The 21,938-nt window shown below is 44.5% G+C and overlaps 1 protein-coding gene and 1 long non-coding RNA gene across 5 annotated transcripts; one reads left to right on the top strand and one right to left on the bottom strand.

Annotated features, from left to right (window-relative positions):
* Nucleotides 1-5,442: 5,442 nt before the first annotated feature.
* Nucleotides 5,443-10,759, bottom strand: LOC149915925 (uncharacterized). Its single transcript, XR_016471388.1, has 3 exons — nt 10,644-10,759; nt 8,423-8,573; nt 5,443-7,522 (listed from the first exon to the last, which is right to left on the bottom strand). It is a non-coding gene; the product is annotated as an uncharacterized LOC149915925 (long non-coding RNA).
* SMIM32 (small integral membrane protein 32) lies at nt 9,394-13,529 on the top strand. Of its 4 annotated transcripts, none has more exons than XM_090150974.1 (3): nt 9,394-9,501; nt 10,991-11,318; nt 11,434-13,529. In XM_090150974.1, the coding sequence occupies exons 2-3, from the start codon at nt 11,290-11,292 to the stop codon at nt 11,873-11,875; spliced, it is 471 nt and encodes a 156-aa protein (XP_090007100.1). In that variant the 5' UTR covers nt 9,394-9,501; nt 10,991-11,289; the 3' UTR covers nt 11,876-13,529. The 4 variants fall into 4 exon arrangements, with proteins under 4 accessions (XP_090007100.1, XP_090007101.1, XP_090007099.1 ...); XM_090150975.1 differs by lacking the exon at nt 9,394-9,501 and adding an exon at nt 9,758-9,840; XM_090150973.1 differs by lacking the exon at nt 9,394-9,501 and adding an exon at nt 10,504-10,809.
* Nucleotides 13,530-21,938: the final 8,409 nt, after the last annotated feature.

Here is a 21,938-nt window from a genome sequence, read left to right on the forward strand (position 1 = left end):
TTTATTCCTAGAAGATAGCGTGCAGACAGCTTCTTTCTACGTGCAAGGACAAGTTCTGCAAATGCAAGCAAAGTGATATCACAAGCAGACAAAGCATAAAGCAAAATGAAATCGTAAGTGCTTGGTAAAGAGCTTGAGAATTATTACAGAGGGAGACTTCAGATCATTTAAAGCATGGAAAGCTGTACCTTATTGCAACAGGATACTTCAGGACTTATTTTGGGGGTTATATTGTTTATAAAATGTCTAAAAATAACCTGACCTTAACTCTGCCACTTCTGTATACATTTTCTTTCATTACAAAGTCATACACATGTAAAGATGATTCTATGAAGTATAACATACAATATTTCTACTCCTCAGAAACATAGAAACTGGTATCCAAACATCAAGCAGAAAAACGTGCAATAAGGCCATTCAATGCATCTTGAAGTTCCAAATTTAGAGAGGAAATGACATATGGGATCAGCTCCCAGAGCAGCTTGTCAATTACACTGAGGTACTTCAATCACCATGCATGCAAGCTGGTTTGTTAATGTATTAGGTTTGACACCATTAGCATCTCCCCTTGTGCCAAGGCAGGCACTGGAAATCCCCGTGCAGAGGGGAAGGGGCTCCTGCTCAGCTCTCCTCTGGGAATAAGAGAGTCAGTGCTGATAAAGAATTAAGTCAGAAATGTAGAGTGGATAGAGTACTTACCCCATTACACAATATCAGCGAATGCCAGACATAAGATGAGATGGTTCAAAGAATTCCCCTGGAAGAGGGAAGGAGTTGCGATCCAACCTCCTGAATATCACAGGTGATGACATCCAGCCTTTTGCATGACATTAGGAGTTGTTTAATGCAAGTGTGTCATCCTGGAAGGTACCCAATTGTAGCTAAAAGAAAGCAAGACCTAAGGAATCAGCCATTTTCCTTCTGGCTTGTTCCTAATTCCCCAGCATTTAAAGGTTTGCTTTGGGATAGCAACAGGTTGGGGCAATCAGCTCTTGCAGGCGGCCCTCCAGAGTGCAGCACATCTCCCATAAGGCCATACATATGTTGTATAGCATCATCTCCCAAGCTTCTTTTTTGCTGAAAAAATCAGGATCAATTTTTCCATCTAACAAAAGCTTTATTTACCTTCTGACTGTAACGATGCTTTGTGGCATTAGAATCTACTAATCTGCCCCAAATAACAAACCTGAGCATCGCCCAGTGGGTGATAATGTCTGTGTGCTGTGATCAGTACCTTTGGTTGTGAGTCATAAATGCAAAACTTGATGGACAAACTCAGCTTCTATATTTAAGTGCTGTGCTACTTAACTAAGACAAGTACCAAGCCAAGAGATGCTGCCTTTGCCATGCAATGAACTTGAATTTAACAAGTAGATCATATACATTTGTTGTAAAGCCAAAAGAAAAAACATGGCAGTACATCTAAGGACCTTTATCCTCAGGAGCAGCCATTTGTCATCACATTCTAGTTCTCTCTCCTTCCATGCCTCAGCAAAGCAACATGATTTTATTCCTTATGTAACACAGACTGGGTAATTGTCGTATGTCCCATATGGTGTAGGTCATTCCCACAGCTGTTGATGCTCGATCTCAACTCCTGTTTCTCCGTGAACAGGCACACTACCAAGTTCTGATGCACATAATATATTAGCTAGAGGAAAAGGATCCCTTTTCAGCCGTAAAAAATATGAAGGAAGAAAAGAAAAAAAAAGATTAGAGCAGAGCAAAACATTTTAAATGGAGCTAACCCAAAAATAAACCCAGTCCAAAAAAAAAAAAAAAAAAAGTACCAAAACCTCTCACAAGATGGCAAAATTCACCCAGCTCCGAACTCACGGGGTGCATGCTGGAGCAGAGATAAAAACTGATCCCAACAGCAATGCGATGAGAAGAGAGGCATTCACAGGGGATGCGATAAGCAGCGCTGTGCCGCCAGTCAGGGAAACCATTGAGGATCCTTCGGTGCTGACTGACACTTCACGGTTTTGCACCCGAGGTGAAGAATTCCTGGGGCTTCAACAGCCTCGTATTTGGGGGAAGGTAGCGAGAGCATTTTGTGAGCAAAGTAGGTCACAGCTCAGCAGGAGAGGCGCGTTGCCACATTTATCTGGGAAGATGCACGGCTTCTAAGAAGGTTTCTTTCTTTTCCCTGCTGTTATTTCATTTAGCAAAGTAGAATCCATATTCTAAGCAAAACAAATGGTTGTTATTTATGGGTCGGCCCATTGTTCTTGGAATGGCTTTGCGAAAGAGGAAAGTGATTGTACTGTCTCGTTACAAAAGATGGTGATTTTGGTAAGTAAGCTCAATTGTCTCAACAATATTCTGCAAACGAGCTTAAAAATTATATCAGAGAACAAAGTGTGAGTCATGCAGAATTACTCAATACGAAGCAGTAAGTCAACTTTCATAGTTTTTGGGTAATGTGGTTATCTCTTGAAATTATGCAGCAGAGTCATGATGGAAACAAGACCCAGAAAACAACAGAAATACCAACTTGCTTCAGGAGCAGAAAGTGGAAAATTTCAGCTGACAAAAAAAAAAAAAAACAACAACCCAAAAAACCACTCTTTTAGGTCATATTCCTGATAGTTTGCCTCAACTCTGCAGATCAAGCACATAAATTACCCATAGAGACCTAGGAACAGTGATGTTTCACCCGCTATCCCATCAGGAACGAGAGACTGATGACAGCAATGATTGAGGCTGGATTTTGACACTTGGAAGTACATAGAGTAGGTGGAGAGAAGATTTCAGTTATGCACACAGATGGAAGAAGTAGATCACTGGAGGACTGAAGAGTGACAGTATTAAGACAGATAAAGTAATTTATTTTATAGGAAGATGATTATACAGTTGAGAGGCTTTTTTTTTTCCCCAGCAGAAAGAGAAAGGAGAACAAACCTGCTTTCTCTCCCATGATCCATGGATGTGTCTTGTGCTTCTGATGGAGTCAGAAAGAAAGAAAACAGTGGAGAAGTGAGCAAGCATTTGGATCACCACCTGACTGACTACGTGTAACTCAGGGAATTGGCCCAGCATCAAGGAGTGCCTGATAAATTTTGGCAGGAAATACCACTAACAAAAAGGAAAATGATCACAGAGCAGGCTCAGAATCAATGTGTTGCCCCACATTTAAAGAGCCACCATTGAAATGAATAATAATTCTATTGATTTCCCATCCTAGATGTCAGCTTGAAGCATCTGCAACTTCTTCTAGGCTGAGGACTGTTTTGTTGTTTTTTTTTTTCCCCAGTGTTTCTTAGGATCCATTCAATCAGTGACTAAAATAAAAGCCGAAATGCTGGCAGTTGCCCTCTGGGAGTTGCTCAGATCTCAGTGCGAATACCCTCCCAGATGTGGGATGAAGTGCTCTTTAGCTCCAAATTTCAGGATTTCCAGCCATCATACCATGCACTGAGCAGAAAGCATGCTGTGTTACAGTACTAATGCTTTTGTCTTCTGCACCAAGTAAAAGCACAGGTAATGGGTTTTGGTTTTCTAACATGAAAATGATTTGTACCCTGGTACAGCAAAGCAAATCCTCTCTTGTAGCCAATATGGGAAATAAAAGATCAAATCTGAAATTTTACTACAAAAAGATGAAAGAAGAATATGGAAAACGGCTCAAAATGCCTCAAAATTATTCCAAGAACCGATTGCCTTTGAATAGGCAATACTATTTAGCCACCAGGTCATCAGTTCCTTCTTTTACAAAGTAAGAGCTCAAATGTATTTTAAAATTGGAGGGTAGAATACATTTTCAAAGGCTCTTTTTTTCCTGCTGACCTTCCCTAATATCATCTGCAGAACATCACATGCAGAACATATCACGTGCAGACAGCACACAGCCCTTCCCATTCTTTTGTGTGTCCTTCCTCCTCACACCTCTGAGAGAGACACAAAGAGTTGAACAAATCATCCAAAGAAATACCTAAATTCCCTTCATTCCAATATTCCGTGTATTTTCTGAGGATCTGAGTCTGGAGTCACCAGATGGTCTTTTTTCTCAGATCTCCATGCAGCAAATAGGTGCCCAGGGCTATTTTCAAGCACACCCAAACACTTCGTTTTCTAAATAGCCATTAAGAATATGGATGCAGTGTTTGCACCATGCAAGATTTTTCTTAAAAACTTTGTCAGAAAGGGCGCATACCTGCAGGAGTGGATGCCACATAGATTGGTGACATTGCAGCCACGTGGCAGTGTGAGACAAAGCAAAGCAATGAGAGTTGCTCTAGAAATAAACTGACACTAAAGAGATTTAAAAAAAAATCAAGGTGAAAGTGCCTTCAAGAAATTCAGAAAACTCAGCTGAAATTCTGCCTGTGAACACTCAGCCATGAGTCCTGAACCGTAAGGCAAGGCTGAAGTTTACCAAAAAACAAGACCAAAGACATGTTTGCTGGGAATGAGGAATAGGACATCACTGTGGTTCTTCAGAATTTGTGCTTTTCAGCTGCTCTTGCGAGAGGCAGTTTTTAACTAAGAGATTTTTCTCGGGTTCCTGATAGCTCAGCAAATCAGTTTACAGTGGAATACAATGGGAGATGCATTTGGGGAACAATTAGAGAGTTTTAATATGAAAGAAGTCACGGGGAGAAGTCTCTTAACCTTAATTCCTATTTCTGTCTCCAAGGGAATTAACATAATTTTATGACTTTGATCTTCTGAAGAAAGAGTTTCTGAACCTTGTTGGTCATTTTTCTCTATTTCAGATAGGGATTTGATGAGAGATAAAACACCAGCAATTTAAAAGGGACAGTTCTGCCTGTATTTGTCACCATTTCCCTACTGATCGTTGCAGAAGTTCAGTTAAAGAGATTTTATAGCAGTCGATCTTTTATAATTAACGAGTTTTGGTAATTAATGGCTGGCCTGATGTAGCCTTTGAGAACAATCACAACTTTTCTCCCCTTAAAAATGCAGCAAAGAGTTAAATGATAGCACGGGTGAGACAGTTCCACCATTAACCAAAGTTAATAGTCCTTTTGCTGGCAGTTCTCAGGGACTGTACAAACTGTGCTAATTATTATAAAGCATGAATTTTAATAATGGCACTGCGCTGCATTTCTCACATACATAGGTTCAAAACTAATTAAATACAACGGGAATACATTAGCCTCTATCTAGACAAGGAATGTCAGTGAGTAACACCACCTTACCGCATCACCTCCAAAGGAATAACGCGGTAACTGCTTTCCTCTGCAAACTTAAAGGTCAGGTGAAGTTCTCTTTTCCCAGTTGTGGTCTATTAAGATGCAGATATATCAAGGGTCTGAGATTGAAGGTATTTCTATTAGCTTTGCATTTCCTGCAGTTTTCCTTTTGTGACCAATGTGAAAAAGATCATGCTGTTATCCCAACTAATATCGGTTATTGCGCTTCTCGAATTTATTTCCATGAAGTTAAGGCAATGAAATTAAAACCTATTTGTTTGCTCCACCAAAGAGCAGATGTTCCAGAAGCAATAAGATTTTAGGTTATTAAAATAATCCTTGTCACGGGCTGATAGATTTTCTTTCCCAGTGAATTCAATGAGCTTTTCCAACCACGGCCGGTGCTTTGTGGAGGAACCTCTGCCCTCTGTGGAGCACTGCTCCATTGCTGCTGCTCTGCCAGAGCTGCTCAGCTTTGGGCAGGAACCTTGCCTTAATTAATGATAATTGCATCAGGCAATGAGAGACAGAGAGCCAACGGGTCACCAGAGAGAATGAAGAGGTGAAAAGTTGGGATCTACAAAGCTCAGCCACACTCACAGGTAAGCCAAAATGGGTTTTCCGTTCCATCAGATGCTGCTGGCTGAGCTTTGCTTTTCCCAATAAAATTAAATGGAACCTAAATACAGAGTGCTGACGTCACACGTCCTTCACCAGAATTCTACCCCAGATGAAGGAATAACCAGACACAGAAACCTGGCATAGAGGACCATCAATCTTTTTCCTCCTTCTTGGGCAAACATACTAAAGAAAAAGCAAACTTGAGGTGAGAGCAGACAGGGCAGCCCCATCCCTGCCCACTTGCTTCCAGGGATGCTCTCTGTGTGCTGCCAGAGGTTTCTATTTTAGCTCTGAGAAGACCTCTAAGCTGAACAGAACCGGCAGTGTGATCTGTTGAGTCAGATTGCTATTAATGATAAATCAAAAACTATAAAGCTGTTCTTCTTTCCCAAGCAATTAAACATCAGTGCTCCTCCCCAGCTTGCTGAGGAACACCACGATTGGTTTTCCTTTAATTTTTTGGGGTCGTAGGTGGAAGTGCACCTTCCAGCAGTAGCCAGCAACACAGCCTGGCACTTCCCACAATAAAGTCTAGCTCAGCCTCTGAAATTTATGCCCGCCCTGAGAAGGGCGCTGTGCTGCTCTTTCACTTTATTTAATTCCTACCACCAAAAGGTACCCAACGGAGGCAGCACCGTTTGTGTGAACAGTATTTCTGAGCTGGCACTGTCAGCAGCCATAGCTCACACCAGGAGCAATAATCAACAGCCGACCCTGCGCAATACATTTGCTTTGCTAAATTACACAAGCAGACAGGCATGCACCCAGCAAACCCTGATGGTGCCTGGAGGAGAGGACTTCCTATCTGGGGCAAAGATGCTGTGTTAGAGCAATGGGCCCACAGCTCAAACTCATTAGAGTTTATGGTTCTCAAGTCAAACTTGCAGAAGAACACCAGCACCATTGGAGATGGAGGTTTCAGATCAATTGCTAAGAGGTTGCGGGGAAAAATTCATCCTATTTTATCTGGTTTCTTGCTCTTATTTTACTGCATTGGAGCACCTTGCCACCCCCTGTGACTAATGCTCAGGACCTTTGCAGTGTCAGGAAGTAGCATCAAGGCTACTTTTCAAACAAACAAGTGGGTTGCAGAATAGGCCACTTGCACAGAATGTGGTCAGAGCAATAGCAGTGCCTCCTGTCCATACAGAACAGACATGCAGGTCTGGAGGTCACCCAGGTTTATCAGTTCTTCCAGACTACTTGGGGTCACAAGAAAGAACTTAAAATGCAAAGCAAAAATCAATAATCAGAGAAGAAAGAGCAACCCCACCTACCCCAGCTGTAATTCACTGAGAGACGCAAACACCAACAGACCATGCAGAACACGAGGAGCAATTTCCAACACCAGAATGTTGTACAAGAAACAATAACAGTACAGACAGCTCTGCCAGATACCCCACGATGATCTGCAAAGCTTTCCTCATGATTCTCCTCTCATTCCCCACTAAGACAGGGGAGAGCAGGAGGATGCCAAGGAAAGATTTCTAGCTGAGGGTTCACCCCTTTCCCAAAACAGTCCCACCTGACCAAAACTCCCAACACAGCAGCCAAAGCTGAGCAGGCTGGTAGAAAGGCAGGGTGATTCTTCCCTCCTTGGAATGGTGCTGTGGCCAACCAAGAGGCTCCTCACCACTGGAGAGTAGAGGATTTAGGCAGAGCATTGCAGAAGTGCACAGAAGCTCCCGTTTCCATTGGATCTGCAGACCTCTCTGGATGCTTTTTAGATGCTTCTGTTTCAACTGGTGAGAACAGACCCCAAGAAACATGACGTTAGAGCTCAGTTTTAAATATGACAAACACGTTCTTAAGAAATAAAAGATTTTCCACACTTCTTTGCACTTCGGCCAATTTCCTCAGGCATCCAGATCTGCTTTTAAGCACCAAAGGCAGCACCCTCTCTTTAGGTGTCTGCTCCTTAGCTTTAAGATTCTGCATTGGAAAATACAGTCTTTGGTATTTGATACTCAGGCACAAATTACTAAATTACTCCAGAGTAATTTATATATATATATACACAGAGGTTATTTCCATTTTCTCTCTCTCTTTTTTTTTTTTATAAAGGTTTTAAGGCTGCTTGTACATGACATTGGAAAACTACAGCCCGTGATTTATGGTTTCTGGTCTGCTAATAGAAACAAACTCCTCCACCACCACTTACTCCTCAGCAGAAGGATCGTAACAGATTGTAAATGGTTGCATTACTGGGAAAGATAATGCTCCTTTCCACTCTCATTTCCCTCGGTTGATTTTTATCGTGGTAGGGGTTGAGTAAGCATGTAAGAGACAAATCATGCAATATTTACCAGGCTGGAAAAGGGGAAAGGCTCCAGCAATCTGCTGCACAACCAAACCCCAAGCGCTGGTCACTCTCTGTGTTTTGCATCCTGCTTGTTTGCAGCTGGGCTGATGGTTGTTAAAGCTAACACTGTGATCCCAGTCACCAGGAGTGTGTGGGCCAAGCACTGACTTTCAAGTGGTTTGTGCCAGCACAGGTCATGCTATGGCAAAAGTGGAACATGGTGAGGCCAGATCCACCACCGAGTCAGCACAGAATCATAAGATGGCTTGGTTTGGAAGCAACACCTAAATGGTCCTCAGAACGAAGACCTTTCAGGACTCATCCCCATAGTAACACTGACCCAGATCCCAGGGGAGCCAGGAAGCCACAGCACTGAGAGATTCATTACGTTGCTAACTCAGCCACTGCTGGAGGATCCACGTGTGTCCTTGCAGCACTATTTCCAGCACGTGTAACAATCTCACCCAAACAAGTCATTAAATGCTGAGAACCTTCAAGAAAAATAAAAGGAAACAAGCAAAAAATAACAACAAAGCTACTAAGTAACTTAGCATGTAAAAATTACAAGGAATTGAGGACTTTAAATGAGCTTCCAAATTAAGGAAAACAAGGGGAAAGGATCAGCTCTTATTTTTTGCAATTAAAGTGTTATTTATAGCAATTTGGTTTTTTTGATATTAAGCCTGGATACAGTACTGCCAAAACCACATCTGATTTACTACTCCCAGGGCTTCTCATCCCTTTGTATATCAGACAGACAGGCAAAAGCAGGGGGAGTTTTTCCCACCCCAGTGCCCGCGTGCACCCAGGGCAGCTGTAAAACACCCAAGGATTTATTCCAGTGCTCACACCATGACCATTAGCAACGGTTCTCAACCCAAAGCCATGAACATGAAGCCATGGTGCTGAACTATCGTATCCTCAGGGCAGAAAACAAATCCTGAAAGAGCATGAGATAACGTTTTGCAGGAGGAAAAGGGAAAATATTCCAGTTCCATGTGGAACCTGTATGCCAGCAGGAGTGGAAAGAGGGGGCTCAGGCTGTCCCTTCAGCCTTGGGACAACTCTAGTGGTTAAAAGGGGTGCTCCTCTAATGCAACGCTTCTGTGCATCCATCACAGCATTTTTGAGGAGTTGGCAAAGTCTGCAGAGAAGCCATTTTAATGAGCTTTGGGCTGAAAGACATGAAACACGAAGACAATCCTTGCTATTTTCAGCACTCAGCCCCCGGCTGCCTCTCTGCTTTTCCTACTGGATTAATAAAACCAATAAAGTAAACAAACAAAGGATGCAAAGTTTGGTTAAGGCCAACCAGAGTTCAGGGAGGAAGAGGGCAGGGTGCTGGGAAGACACGCAGACCTCCAACCATCCACGTCCTGCACCGCTCAGTGCTGATCTGGCTGCAAGGAGACACCATAGGTAGGACAGTTAGGAGCTGCACCAGCTTTTTTATGGCTCTGTTGATTTTTCCAGCCCCTGTGCTGGCTGCCTGCCTGCCTCTCCGTGCTGCTCTTTGAACCCATACAGAGTAAATATGGGTAACCACAGCCGCGCTGTGGGCAGGGGGAATGGCCCCAGGAGGAGCCACTGCTTCTGGGGTTAAAGATGGGGAAATAAACCAGGGCAGGGGGAAAAGTCAGCTCTTTTGGCTGAAAAGGGGGGGGGGAGAAAAAAAGGAAATAGAACCCAGCAAAAGCCTCGGAGGAACATCGCCCTGCAAAGTCACATCTTGACCCAAAGCAAGGAGGTAAAGAGCAGGTAGGGGCTGTTCTGCTGATGGGAGCAGGATGGGGAACGGAGCTGTGAGCTGACGGCGGCCTTCAGCCGTGCCACCAGGAGGGCACAAGGGCTCAGCAGGTACCTGGAGCTCAGCAGATAGGAACAGGCTGCACAAGGGCATTGCCTCCTAGCAGAGCCTTCATTCCCTTTGATTTAAATCTGCCTGACGCGGGGATTTCTCCTCTTTTCATTCCCTCTTTCCTAGCAGAAACATTTATTATGCTAATTGAAATGTTTAACCTCCCTGGACCGCCGGCTGCAATAGTTCATCATAAGCAGCTTTAATGTTTGCTTGGATGGGTACCCTGGGGATGGAGAACGCGTCGGATGCTTCCTGCCATCGATTTCCCCTGCACTCCTCTCTCCCCTGCCCTTCTGTACCCCTTCCTCGCCCCTTCCCCAAGTTGGGGCGAGTTAAAAGGAAGCATTAACCGCTCTTATCTGATGAGACGGGGCGAGCGCAGGCTGGCGAGCAGCCAGCAGCTAATAGCGGCATAAAGGCAGTTTGATGGAAAAAAATTAACATGCTAATTGTCAGGCTGGAGAGGGTGCCGGGGCCCGTGTGAAAGAAAGAGAAAAAAAAAAAAGAGAGAGAGAGAGAAACAAAAAGGCATTCTCTGTGCTAGAGAGATCAATTTTAACAATAGAAATTTGAGAGAGGGGAAAAAAAAAAAAAAAAAAAGAAGGGAAAAGAAGAGGTTTCGATGCCATCGCCTTCTTTTCGTCCCATTCTCTGCTGCCCTCCCCCAGCTCCAAACCTCTCCCCGCAGCCTGGGGCTCACACTGGGGTTGCTCGCAGGATCTCTCGCCGCTCAGCACGGTGCCCCCGGCAGACACACCGCGCTCCCTCCCTTCCCGGCACAGAGTGACGCTGCGGAGGAGCTCCGGCAGAAGGAAAAGTCCCGTTTGGCACAATCCTGCCCAGTCCCGCTTCGCAGCGCGGCTGAGGTGAGGGCAGAGGGGAGGTTTCCAAAGATCTTCTCCCCCCTCTGATTTACTAAAGGGAGGAATTTTGCTGTTTCTATTTTTTTAAAAAAACAAAGGGACCTTGGAGAGAATTTTTTTTTTCATTTGGTTTGTTGTATTTTGTTTTTTCTTTCTTTCTTTTTTTTTTTCCCCCCCCTCAAAGCGAAAAGAAATGCTTGGAAAGCAGCAACCCCAGCCTTGGAACGGGGGCTACACAGCGCATCGATAACCGGGATTAAGAAACTCAACTCATGCACCGGGATTCCGGCAGCCGGCAGGATCCTGGGGGAGAGCATAGCGAACCCAGCGGGATGCCAACGCTTCAACCGCCTCTATCCGCGGATCCCGTTTAACCCCGGCTCCATTCCAGTGAGGAAAAGCACCCGGAGAGCCACCGTGCCCTCCCCTGGACGGCATCGAGGGCTCCAACAGCCCGGACCCGGTCCGAGGGCTGCGCACTCCATGCGCCCGCAGGCGGGAGCGGCATCGAGGTACCCGCGCCGGTTGTGATTTATGTCTGTGGATGAATGCTGTAAATATGAGCCACGGAGATTTAAGAGCAAATCCCCTCGCATGGCTCGGGGAGTAATTTGGTTTTACTTTTAGGCAAAATGTGGCTCGCTGTCAGGATTTTACAAGCGGGAATATTCTTCCTTCCCTATGCCAAACAGTGACTGTGTGTGCTCTCGTTCTTTACTTCGACCGTGGAGGAAATTTAAGCAAGAACATGTACAGTGAATTGCTAAACTCAACCAGTGCCACCGAAGCTCACCTCATCCTTCAGACCAACACTCCCTACCTGGGCAGCACGCAGCGACCTGTCAGCTCCTCCGCCTTCTACATGTCGACAGCCAGGGTGCTAAAAGAAGGCGAGATCAACAAGCCCGACCTGGTGACTTACATCATCCTCTTTTTCTTTCTGCTCTTGACTGTGACACTCATCGTGCTCTTCATTAACTGCCAGCTGAAAAATTCTTTTTTTGCTACTCTTCCTTACGACAGATCCCTCCGGGAAGCGAGGAGCCCGTGGAGGACACAGGCTGTGTGACACGAGGGGGAAAACAGCGTCTTCCAGCAACAGCAGCAGGGAGCAGCAGCGCTGTGCAGCACAGCTTTCTCGTCCGCATGGCAGCGGGTGGCTTCGACCCTCCTTAAAATAATAGGCTGCGCCGCAGGGAAAGGTTGCTGAAAGAGACGCCGTGTGCAGATGGGAATAGCTGTAAATAAAAGGCTGTACGACGAACTGAAGAGATCACACTTCGGCAAATTGATCGGCGCAAAAAGGAAATTGCCCCCCGATTCCAGATTAAGCGCTATATGTATGCAAATGTCATCACCGACCCATTCAGTGCCCATAGAAGGACATTTGCATTAACAACAATCTCTGATTTGTGCATCTGGTGCAGCTTGTTAGCCATGTTTATGAAATCATAGCACTGAATGTAAAACACGGCGTATTTACCTAATGGCTCCACTCTGAGGACCAGAGTTTACTTTCCAGACCCGTTTCTCTCCGCTGCTGCTGAAACGCTTGGTGATGCAATGGGAGCCATGCCTGGCAGGAGAAAACCAGAAACTGTGGTTTAGGTTTTGACTGGGATGCTGCTGGGGGTGGTAGTGGTGTTTTATTGCATCTTCAGTTGGGTTTCAAGTCGCTGCCAGCTATGGGAACCACTGAATACCTGAGTAACTTGTTTTCAACTTTCTTAAGTTGCAAAGGAAATTGCTCGCCAAGGCACGAAACCAAAATAATCAGGATCGAGAGAAGGAAGGAGAGAAAATAAACATCATTAATCGTATGTAAACTAATGAAAGGGGAGAGCAGAGCGCTCCGAGCTCCGTCCAAGAAGCAGATAACTTTGGAGAGCCACTGTGTTACAGGAGGAGCTGCTCCACGGCAGCACTGCCACTCCTCGCTGCCGCTGTAAGGCCGGCAGTTAGGAGCACGCTTCATGGAAAGGGCAGCAGCATGATTGATTCACCACTCATTAACGGTAACATACACTGGTTTAGATTAATTAGCAATCCGGTTTTGTTCTAGAAGCTGTACTCCTGCTTCACCTTTGCTGACATGCTATTTAAATAGATGACAGTTTTTAGGAAATTTGCAGTTAGAGTGCCGTAATTATAGAGCATACAGCACAAACCCCAGAACAGTATTCACGTTCCCACAGCGGGCAAAGGGCTCTTTCCTGGTTGTTTTCTCAGTCACAGTGTCTCCACACACATCTGAATCCCAGACGGCCAGAAATACACCCTTAAAACCAACTTCTACTCCCACTTTTGCAAGCAGACCTCCAAGCAAAGGAGAGGGGCTCATGCAGTGCCAGAACTGCGGCCCTCAATGCATCCCTATCACACAGAGCACAGCAGAAGTGCTGTGTGTATATATGTACGTAAAGGATTTCACCCAAATGAGAAGATTCTACAATGCAATGACACACAAACAAGCACGTGGGACAGAGACATGAACATACCTGGGCCCTGACAGCGAGCTTTTATACAGAGAAGTTGCACAGTTGATATACTTTCAAGTCATTGTCTTGGTTATCATCTTTTGTTACGCTCAAAAAAGTTCAGCCTACCACAGAGCAGCCCGAAATACTTTATTCCTTGACAGGTGGCCAATTTTTATCTCATCTGAACCAAATTTCACTGGTGTAATTCCAAACAATTATTCTAACGCAGAAATAAAGAATAAAGTCAAGTGTGTTTATCTCAGCCCATTTTGAATAAATTGAGTTTGTATCAAATCAGCCATTTCTCATTTATTTTTAAGCAATGACAGCTTGTTTTCATCTATCAGCCATAACGAGCTTGGTCTAAAAATTCCTGCTGGCAAAACCCTCAGAACCTGATAGAACACATGTTGCATTGCACCATACTGTACATTTTCCTTTATTAAAATGCTCTAGAATAACCCTGGAATAACCATATTTTCCTCCACAGCCTGATACTTGGAGCAGTGCTCCCAAAAGAGTGACATCTACTGCAGAAGAAAGCTCCATCAATGCTATTCTAAGCTACGCATGGAATAGATGCAGAGAAAACATCTCTGCTTAAAAGGAGCTTATAAACAGGAGGAGACTGACTTTTTACAGGGTCTGATAGCGATAGGGCATGGGGAATGGCTTTAAAGTAACAGAGGGTTTGATACTGCAAGGAAATACTTCACTCAGAGGGCACTGAGGCACTGGCACTGCTGCCAGACTGTGCTGCACCATCCCTGGAGGTACCCACAGCCATGGATGGGCAGCCTGAGCTGGGGGCAGGCAGCACATGTGGGGTGGGGCTGTGGGCTGTGAGGTCCCTCCCAACACAACCTTTCTGTGGTTCTGATTGTTACTAATTACCCTGTTGTTCTGCCTAGACACCAATGTTGTTAGCCCAGAAGGACCCATCCTTTTTCTTGCTTTTCTTAGGTGCGAATGGACTGGGGTGGGCATTTCTATGGATATTCATCCTCCTGCTTTTCCCTTTCCCCTATGCAAAAACCAGGAGTTGAGCACATTCTGCACTTCCATCACTGCTGACAGCTGGGAAGGACTCACTGACAGGACTCACAAGGCTGTCATAAAAGTAAACAATGCAACAAGGCAGCAGGCGAAAAATAAACACAAAAGCTAAGTACCTCACTTCTATTAAGGATGCCTCAGGTTGGTGCTGTATGGCAAAGCAAAACGCAGGGCTGTGTTGCATGACCACACTCTCCTAATTGGTGTCAAACCACAAGAGTCCCACCAATTTGTAACGGTACTTGCACTAATAAGTTTGCGTCTGGTAGCGTCTTCAAGAGAAATGAAGAGCTCTCATCCCAGGACATCACTTGAAGACAGGAATCACCACCACAGGGCTCCTCAATTCAGCTTTCATTAGGAAAGATGAAGCTTTTCATTAGGAGGAGAAAAGGATGGAGGCTGGGGACTGGCACGAAGCCATGAGCGAATGCCAAGAACAGTGAGAATTTAATAGTTGCTTTGCAGTTACACCCCTATCTACGAAGGCATTTCTTTTCCTTGCCTTCCAAGCTTATAAAGAGGGATTCCAACAAAGAGTTGGGTAGAGCACAATCTTGATTTCCCAGCCTTTTCCATAAGGTACTTGGAACATTTAAAACATGAGCAGAGATCAGACTGAAAAGAAGATATCTTGGATTGGGCATTTGGCTGTAGGAGTTCGCTCTCTTCCTCTCCTCAACTCAAAATCCTGAGCTTATACCACATACTTCAGATATAAGCAGATAAGTTTGCTTTACATCTGTTAATCCATACAGAAAGCCTCTTAAGCAGAAGGTTGCACTTGTATTTTTCCAAGTTTTTTCCTTCCCTCTCCTTTTTTAGCCTCCCAGCAACACCCCATCCCAACACATGGGGCTGAGCCCAGCACTGTGGCACAACCATGGACAAAATCTGTTCCCTCCTGACCTTCCAGGGCTGCAATACCAATCTCTTACAGAACACTTCAGAACTCTTTCCACAGATTTCTTTTTAGGGAGCAACTGTTCAGAGACCTGAAATCTCTCCAGTCTCAGGACACGATTCTCTGTGCGTCTCTTACAGAAAAGGGTCTATTTTGTCTTGCATTATCCCTAAAACTTCTCCATTCCAGGTGAAGTCTAACTCACTCCCACTGCTCGAGGCTTCTGAGAGGCTGGTACGTTTGCTGAGAGCCATCTCCGGGGCTAAGAGGCTTCAGAAAATGAGATTTCACAGGAATGACTGTATTACACAGCATTTCTTATTTAGACCTTGAAACAACCACATTGTTTACAATAGGAGAGGTAAAACTTCAAAAAGAGAATGGAAAAAGTCTGTAAAGAAGAAAACTCCTGTTCTTAGAATAACAGAGCTGTCAGGTTTGTTGTTTTGTTGTTGTTTTTTTTTTCCCCCAAAATGTTTTATGGGGGGAAAAAAGAGGAGGAGACACCATTCATCCTCGCCATCTCTAAAGATACCAACCTGCTGCTCAATATCACTGCCAACACTGGAGTGTAACCTGCCTCCTCTTAGAAAAGGGCTACAGAGGGACAAAACAAAGAATGGCTGCCTGCAAGGACCACTGCAATCCAAGCCAGCTGCTGTATGAGACCTCCTATGTTGCCAGTACACATAAGGAACCCACAGAATTTTTATGACACCATCACTGCACAAGCAGCCCCCTGCCCTAGAGCTGCTCAGAGCATTCCTTTAGCAGTGGCTTTGTCCTGCCAAACCCACCTCAAGCAGGAGGCAGATGGACACCTGGTAGTCCATGGGCACCCTGACTGCTGCCTTCTGCTTCGCTGCCTCCAGCACAGCACCTCTGAAAATCATTCTGACAGCAGCCAAGCAACACAAGGAGTCCAAGAATTAAATACAGACTGACAGACCAGTGATAAACCAGCCCTACAGACCCCTGCTCTGTCCCATTAGCAGTCTTTCCATCATACAAATCTATGTAACACTGCAGCTAGCACATCAAAATATCCTGAATAAATAAGAATACTGTGCTTCTCACATGGTTTTGTTTTTTAATGGAACCATCGTCATTTCTTGAGTTACGTGGAATACTTCTAGTGGCTTAGAGCTCCTTCCAGAGACATCCACGCAGAGCTGCTCAGCTGCCCAGCCACACACTGCATCAGGTATAAGCATCTCACCACAAATCAGGACATGGGGCAGTTGTGCTGCTGGCTTCTGGCCATCTGTCAATAGAGAACAAGTTTGAGATAGCAGTGAAGAGATGAAAAACAGCAAAAAAAAGCATGCTGCCTGCCATACTATGTGGACTCTGGATTTCTTGCCTCCTGATTTTTGGAAGGAATATTCTGCTTTCACCTGGATCCCTGTTGTCCTCCAACAGCATTTACCAGCCAACAAGTCTGCAGCCTCAAACATACCTTGAGAAGCAGAGAACAGCAGAACTAATAGGATTGCAATCCAGACCTTCCCTTGCGCTTGCACTCAGAGCTAAAAAAAAAAAATAAAATATGTTGTTTACAGAAGTATTTTTACAGCACGTTTGAACATGTGGCCCTATAAGGCAGTTAACGAGAATATATTCAAAGAAGAATTTGATGCAAACTGCCTGGAAGTTGTAAAATGCTGAAGCGTCTCTCACACGGGTATTTTATGTTGCTGCTCAGGCCAAGTTTTCTTTTATTAAGGCCTGCTCCCTCTTTTAATACAAAAGCACTACTAGAACTCGATCAGCTGGAGGCTGCCTTCTTACCAGGCACCATGAGAGCAGCTCCTCTGCACTGCACTCTGGAGGTCTCTCTGGATGGTTTAAAAGGAAAATACGGCTAAATACAGAAATGTGCAGCCTGTTTTTTTCTGTCCTATATTGCAGTCTACCTGCAGAAACTAACTAGCCCATACTCAAGGCATGATATGCCATTGTCCCCAGCGCATCGGCAATTCCACTACATGGGTTTTCTGCAGAGAAGCATCCTGTGCTGTGTGGACAGGTATGCTGTTGTCTTCATCTGGCAAGAGGACAACATAAAAGGAGGAAAAGGGAAAACACTGTTTTCAAAAGCCTAAAGGGCACCGGTCATGACGTGCAGGAACTGGAAAGCCACAAAAAAGGATGGCTGATTTAAGTACCTGGAAGCAGAAGCAAGACATCAGTGCTCCAAGTGGATTTCAGTAGTTTATGTGATGGCCTCACACCCTTTGGGGAGCAATCGCTTTCCAAATTTCAGATTTCTGTTGATTATTTGTGTTGAATGTTATCAACCCAAAATGTGCTATTGCTGGCTGACTTGCAGAGCACCCATCAGCACAAACACCTTCTCCTGCCAATAGTAATCGAGCAGTAAGATGATGCAGTACCTAAAAGCATGTACATGTAACTGAGTGGCTGACAATTTACAGGTACTTTGGGACTTGTTACAAATGCCTTAGTGTGCACAGAAGATAGCTGGCTCTGCATTGCAAGTCAGAAGATTAACAGTGTTTAAGAATTCAGGATTGGAGCCAGTGTCATCATTATGTGGTCCAAGTTTTTTTTTTTTTTTTTTTTTTTTTTTTTCCTATACTACAGTATCTGGAAAACACAGCAGATACAGACAGCAGAGCTTTCTAACAACAGCAGGTGGAATAAACTAGCACTGATTCTGCTCTAACTCACCTCACTCCATCACACAATCATCTGTCACAAACACACACACACACCTTTCCCCTCCACAGCTCACATCACTAGTGTGAAAGGCAAAATTCAGTGATCACAGAATCACTAAGATTGGAAAAGACCTATAAGATCATCCAGTCCAACCATCCACCTATCACCAATGGTTCTCACTAAACCATATCCCTCAGCACAACATCCAAACGTTCCTTGAACACCTCCGGGGAAAGGGACTCCACCACCTCCCTGGGCAGCCCATTCCAGTGCCTGACCACCCTTTCAGAGAAGTAGTATTTCCTAATATCCAGCCGGAATCTTCCCTGGCACAGCTTGAAACCATTCCCTCTAGTCCTGTCACCAGTTACTCGAGAGAAGAGGCCGACCCCCAGCTCGCTACAGCCTCCCTTCAGGTAGTTATAGAGAGCAATGAGGTCTCCCCTGAGCCTCCTCTTCTCCAGACTGAACAATCCCAGCTCCTTCAGCCGCTCCTCATAAGGCCTGTGCTCCAGACCCCTCACCAGCTTTGTTGCCCTTCTTTGAACACGCTCCAGGGCCTCAATGTCTTTCTTGCAGTGAGGGGCCCAGAACTGGACACAGAACTCAAGGTGCGGCCTCACCAGAGCTGAGTACAGGGGAACAATTACTTCCCTACTCCTGCTGGTCACACTACTTCTGATACAAGCCAGGATGCCATTGGCCTTCTTAGCCACCCAGGCACACTTCTGGCTCACGTTTAGCCAAGCGTCAACCAACACCCCCAGGTCCATTTCCTCTACACAGTCTTCTAGCCACTCCGCCCCAAGCCTGTAGCGTTGCCTGGGGTTCTTGTGGCCAAAGTGCAGGACCCGGCTTTTGGCTTTGTTGAATCTCATCCCATTGGCTTCAGCCCAGCTATCCAGCCTGTCCAGATCCCTCTGTAGGGCCTCGCTACCCCCAGGCAGATCCACACTTCCAGCCAGCTTGGTATCATCTGCAAACTTACTGAGGGTGCACTCAATGCCCTCATCCAGGTCATCAATAAAGATATTGAAAAGGACAGGCCCCAGCACCGACCCCTGGGGAACACCACTCGTGACCGGTCGCCAGCTGCATTTAGCTCCATTGACCACCACTCTCTGGGCCCGGCGCTCCAGCCAGTTCCTTACCCAGCCAAGAGTGTACCTGTCCAAGCCACGGACTGCCAGCTTCTGCAGGAGAATACTGTGGGAGACAGTGTCAAAGGCCTTGCTGAAGTCTAGGTAGACTACATCAACAGCCTTTCCCTCATCCACCAGGCGGGTCACTAGATCACAGAAGGAGATCAGGTTGGTCAAGCAGGACCTACCCTTCATGAACCCATGCTGGCTAGGCCTGATCCCCCGGTTGTCCCACACTTGCCGCGTGATCTCCCTCAAGACAGTAAGTATGTAATTAAAACGGTGAGCTCCCTAAACAAAATTCATTGATTCCACGTTACTTGGCTTCCGTATAAAACTTCAGAGATGTTCTTTATGACCAACGTCCCGCCAGATGGATCAGCAGACAGCACTAATGCACCTCGAATACCTACAACAAAAGTCGTTTCTTTGCAACAGTTCTTCTAGGTAAGCAGAATTTCTTGGGAAGATGTCAGGGAAGGCACGGCCGTTGGCTCACCAGGGCAGAGCACTCTAGGCAAGGCAGGCACGTTTCTCTTGGTACAGCATATGACACCCAACATCTTACTGCTTTAAAAGTCAGCTAGCTATTTGCATTTGTCTCTGTATGTAGTGAACAGAAGCAGCCTCTGACTCATTTAACACACAATGCAAACTGAGGTGGCTACATGAGCTGGGATTTGCCCAAAGCTTTTCTGTTTTTAAAATAAAAAAAATATTAACCCCCTCCTCCCCATAATCCTCCACACCAAAACAGAGCGAAGAACAATTTCATGGGTTATTTCAGCTAGCTACTCACAGAGATGTAACCATTAGCTGCACATCTGTAGGAAAAAACTCTGCTAGAGAGTTACAAGAACTCAACATAAATCAATACCTGTAAATAAGTATTTCAACACATAATGAGGTAGAGATGAAGGAAATCAGAAAAAAAATCTGTTCTTTTTTTTGTATGTTTATTGAAATACGAGCAGCAGAATGCAAAAAAAAATCTTTAAAAACATAACATAGCAAAACCTAGTAATTTTAAAATTAACAAAATAAAAAGATGTTTAGAGTTAAATGAAAAACCTCATCACTAGAACTGTGTTTCCTACAATGTAAACAAAAGCATAAAGGTTATGCTTGCAACAAACACAGAAGCAGGCTTATGGAGCAGCACAATAAAGCAAGTTTACGTTGTAATCTGATGGTTTGGTCTATTGATTTGAATTCAGAATGGGTTTCCTTCCTAAACAGCAACTTCACAACCACAAAAAAAAAAGTCACATTTGTCTTCTGAAGCAAAATGTTTAGAAACTGTTTTGCTGTTTTCTTTAAGACCATCACTAGCAGTACTTTGGATAACTAAAACAATATACAAAAAAACCCAAAACATTTCAAACTAAAGGAAAAGCTTGACATATTTCAGTGTCTGTCTAGACATACACTGTAAGAGTATCTGCTCAGTTGACAACTTACACACTGTAATACTGTGGGGAAAAAAGCCATAGCTTCATGCAAAAAATGAAAGAATTCCAGTATTTTAAACAGCTCTACACAGAATCAATGCGTAGGCTATTCTGTCACTGTTTCAGTTAATGGGATGTTTTGTTAATTGTCTCTCATCAGTCAGCCATACTAGAAGTTTTATTTTGGTCCTATAGATACGATAAACCAACGTCAGCCCTCTGTGAGTAACTATTTCATGTATAATGTAATTAAATGAATGTAATACTTCCACAAGGCGCTGGTCTGACTGCCAGCAAGACTGATGCCCACAGAGGAGGAATATCCAAGATAAGATCTTATCTTAGTGACTATGAAAGAAAACCCAGAAAGAACTTCAGTGTATGCCTGTTCCAGGCTCCTTGCTGGTATTGTCAAAGCTGTTAATTAGTGCTGTGTTTGATTGTAAGTAGAAATAGGCCTTAAAAGAAGAAAATACTTACACTTATAAAAGCCAAAACAGTTTTTGCTGAAGAGTAACATTCAGTCTAAGCTGGGCTATATATAATGCTTCATCTTCCCCTACCACACTACTGGCTGATTTCATTTCTCCATCCCTCCATCTAGATAAAGTGACTTACACACAAGTATGCTGCAAAAGAAGCAGCGATCTCTGTTATCACTACACTTAAAACGTAATTAGTGTCAAACGGTTCTCATCCAACTCATCCATGCAGCGATATCTGACCTTTCTATCGGCAGCACAGATAAACCAAATGTGATTAGGAAAGCCGTGAACCAGTAGGCCCATCAACTAAGAAGCTCTCAAAAATAAGTCCTACTTAAAAAGAACAGAAAAGCAGAGCACAGGCAAATCGTTTACTTGGTCTGCTCCTGCAAGCCTGTCCTGGCAAAATCAGCAGCCGCAAGGATAACCTCAGCACTGCATATATTACAGATCAAGAATATGTACACAAGCACAGAAATGCCAGAGTACTTTAATACTTAATGACAGCATCAGAAGTGGGTTAGCTAGAGAGTATTGCAGAAATTACGGGTTCATTGCATGGGTAGCCAATCTAACCACAATACAGCAGCTCTGACTTGCAAACACCTACTTCCAGCACCCGCTCTTCAGTCCTTTAGTCAGCCGCATCCAAACAAGTGAACGGAGGTGAAGCCGGGTGAAAAACATTTTGGATAAAGCAGAAGCTTGTACCTACAACTGAGATCTTTCTTTGATCCAATGTGCCAAGACATTCATTTTAAAAGCTCGTCAAGAAAAATATCTGTAGTGTCAAATATACATGTTCAGCAACTTGATAGAAGTCGGGCCCGGGGAGAGGAAAATGGGAAGCCTGATCCTGTGGCCAAATGACTTTGCATCTTATTCAGTCAACAGGGTTGCTGTTTCGAAGAATGAAAGAGAAGACCCCA

This window comes from Phasianus colchicus, chromosome 15 (assembly GCF_987193195.1).
Source record: "Phasianus colchicus chromosome 15, bPhaCol1.hap1.1, whole genome shotgun sequence".
Taxonomy (NCBI): domain Eukaryota; kingdom Metazoa; phylum Chordata; class Aves; order Galliformes; family Phasianidae; genus Phasianus; species Phasianus colchicus.

What these genes read in the sequence shown, in the direction of transcription:
- SMIM32 (XM_090150974.1), top strand. Translation starts at nt 11,290, where the DNA reads ATGCGCCCGCAGGCGGGAGCGGCATCGAG. An exon ending in CAGGCGGGAGCGGCATCGAG is followed by an intron (nt 11,319 to 11,433) that starts GTACCCGCGCCG and finishes TTTTACTTTTAG; the next exon opens with GCAAAATGTGGCTCGCTGTC.